The sequence below is a fragment of the Gavialis gangeticus genome, unplaced genomic scaffold, assembly GCF_001723915.1.
Source record: "Gavialis gangeticus isolate Ggan-Ray unplaced genomic scaffold, GavGan_comp1, whole genome shotgun sequence".
NCBI classification, from domain to species: Eukaryota; Metazoa; Chordata; order Crocodylia; family Gavialidae; genus Gavialis; species Gavialis gangeticus.
The window spans coordinates 72,171,093-72,173,868 of record NW_017729034.1 but is presented as its reverse complement, the minus strand read 5'-3'; the positions used below and the strand labels follow the sequence as shown (position 1 = coordinate 72,173,868).

The window sequence follows — 2,776 nt, the reverse complement described above, 5'->3', positions numbered from 1 at the left end:
GTCAGGGCGGCTAGGGTCTGGAACCAGCTTCCAAGTGAGGTGGTGCAGGCTCCCACCCTGGGGGTTTTTAAGAGGAGGTTGGATGACCACCTTATTGGGGTCATTTGACCCCAGTGCTCTTCCTGCCATGGCAGGGGGTCGGACTAGATGATCTGCTCAGGTCCCTTCTGACCCTAGAAACTATGAAACTATGAAACTATGACTTGAGCCTTAACCCCTACTTGACTGGCTGGCCATGACTAGAAGGTTCTAGACTTAAAGGGACCACCCTGTCTCTTAGTAACAGGGTTAGGGTTCCCTGTTACAGTATGTCTTGTGAATGGCACCCTGTTTCTTTAAAATTAGTAAATAAAAATAGATACAATTCAAAGCCAAACCAAGTGCTTCTGGTAGGATATAGGTTTGCCACCAGGAAACTTTTAGATGACTGGATACAACAGTAATGAGAGTCATGTAAGTACTCAAGACTTAGAAAGGAGAGAAGACAATCATAGAGAAGGTACATTGAGGGTTTGGATTGTGTTAGGATTGCAGGAACAAGGAGGAGATCCTTATCTGTTCTTTTTTATATACGGTAAGAGCCCTGAATCCAACTAGGAGATAATTTCTCTTGTACAGGGCCTTTGGAAGTCTGCCATAGGGCTGTCTTCTGTGGTCCCCTTCAGAAGGTCCGGTGCAGGTGGCAGGAAGAGGCATGCTTGGGGTAGGAAGCATGTGCCAGTAGTGAGGCTGAAGTATGTATCACTGCTGCCTACATAGCAGTCTGGGAAGGCTGCAGTAACTTAAGCCCTCAAAACTTTATTCCAGCTGGACCAGCCCATGCCAGCTTAGAGCCCACTTTTCCAGGCTGCAAAGTCTGTGCTGCACCTCTCAGACAGAGGCCTGAGATTTCAGGAAAGAGAAAAATGTGGGAACAGCTGTAGTTATGATAGCATTGCAAATACATGTGGTATATATATAATTCTTTTGTCTTTTTTCTTGTTTTCGTCTCCTAGTAAAATATCTGTGGTTCCCCCTACTCCACCTCCTTTTACTGAATCCACAGGGGGAAAAAACACAACGGTAATGTATAGATGTGCCACTATGTAAGATGTCTCTTAGGTTGTAATGGGCCAGTCACAGAAATGTAGCAGATAGCAGTACCTTTTATATTGCAATAAATAGCTAAACTGTAATATTCATGATGCTTTTAGTTCCTTTATCACTTTCCTTTATGAGGGGTTGGCAGTGTGAGGCAGGTTAGTTTGCCTCAAGGGACTTACTGCATTAGTCACCAACTTCTTAGTGCACATTATATCTCTTGCAGAAATGAGTGAAGAGCAGGCAGATTTTGATGGTTGTTATTTGTATCACAGTTTCTGGCACAGGGGCAGGCAATTATTTCAGGCAGAGGGCCGCTTACTCAGTTTTGACAGGCTGTTGAGGGCTGCATGGGTTACCCCGCCCCCGGTCACCATCTTGGGACCAATGTCCCAATGTCTTGGGACCAATGTCCCAGGGCCAGCACTGGTGGAGCCCAAAGCGGGGCAAAGGCTGTTAGGGGTCTGTAGAGCTGGGCTGGGCTGCACCAGTAGGGAGAGGGGGAAGCTGGCCCAGCTCCATAGAGTCCCTGCTGACTGGGACCCCGCGCTCCTGTTACCCTGCTCTGGGCCCTGCCGGCACTGGCCCTGGGACACCGGTGCGGGCCCTGTGTTCCCACTGGCTCCTGCACCCACTCACACACAGTGCCCCCCAGCTCTGCGGTGCAGGCCGGGGGCAGCGCACAGCCCTGACCCCTGCTCACTGGCAGGACAGAAGCTGGTGCTGAGTGCAGGGAAAAGCGGCCCCTCACCCACCCTGTGGTTGGCACTCCCTGCTGCAGGCGCTCGCAGCCCATGTGGGCTGCAAGTGGCTAGAACGTGGGGTGCTGGCCATGGGGCAAGCAAGGGGCCACTTTTCCCTGCACTCAGCATCAGCTTGTAATCTGGCTCTGCTGGCAGCTTGGGCTCCACGCTGGCTCCAGGCTCACCCATCGGCAGCAGCAGCTGCAGCCCCCCCGCTTGCCATTCCGGGCAGTGTTGGCTGCTGCTGCTGCCCACCCAGAGCTTGCACACTGGGCAGCCCAGAGGCAACAGTGGCAAACACTGCCCGGCGCGGCAAGCAGGGGGGCTGCAGCTGCTGTTGCCACACACAGCCCCAACAGATGAGGCTGGAGCCAGTGTGGGGCCCAGGCTGGCAGTGGGGCCAGCTTACAAGATGGTGCTGAGCGTGGGGGGGAGGGGAAGTGGCCCCTCTCCTGCCCTGTGCCTGGCGCCCCACGCCCCATGCTGCAGCCACTCACAGCCCACCTGGGGCTGCCTGTGCCAGCTCAGGACAGCCCCACATGGGCTGTGAGCAGCTGCAGTGCGGGGCGCCAGGCATGGGGTAGGGGAGGGGCTGCTTTCCTCTGCACTGAGAAAGGAGCCCGGAGAAAAGCTGAGCGTGGGGAAAAGCAGCCCCTCCCCGGACCCATGGCCGATGCTCCCTGCTGCAGCCGCTTGCAGCCCGCGAGGCTGTCCGGAGCAGCCTCAAGTGGGTTGTGAGTGGCTGCAGTGCCGTCCATGGGGCAGGTGAGGGGCCACTTTTCCTACAATGTGCTCAGCTTTTCCCAGGACAACTCTTCTCCGGGCTCCTCCCCTGCCCTTCCACCCTCCCGTCCCCCTTACCTGAGGTTCATTTTTGACAGGAACCAAGGGCAGATAAATATTAATTTTCTAAATTTTTTAGGGGCCCTGTGGGCCGGATAGAATGGCCTTGT

The 2,776-nt window shown here is 54.4% G+C and overlaps 1 protein-coding gene across 3 annotated transcripts in view; it reads left to right on the top strand.

Moving 5' to 3' along the window:
- The window catches only part of SYTL3 (synaptotagmin like 3), a 65,295-nt gene that overhangs the window by 29,411 nt on the left and 33,108 nt on the right, over window positions 1–2,776 (top strand). For all 3 annotated transcript variants that reach the window (XM_019527167.1, XM_019527166.1, XM_019527168.1), the window contains exon 6: window positions 996–1,062. In XM_019527167.1, coding sequence (XP_019382712.1) covers window positions 996–1,062 — 67 coding nt within the window. The remainder of the gene's footprint in view (window positions 1–995; window positions 1,063–2,776) is intronic.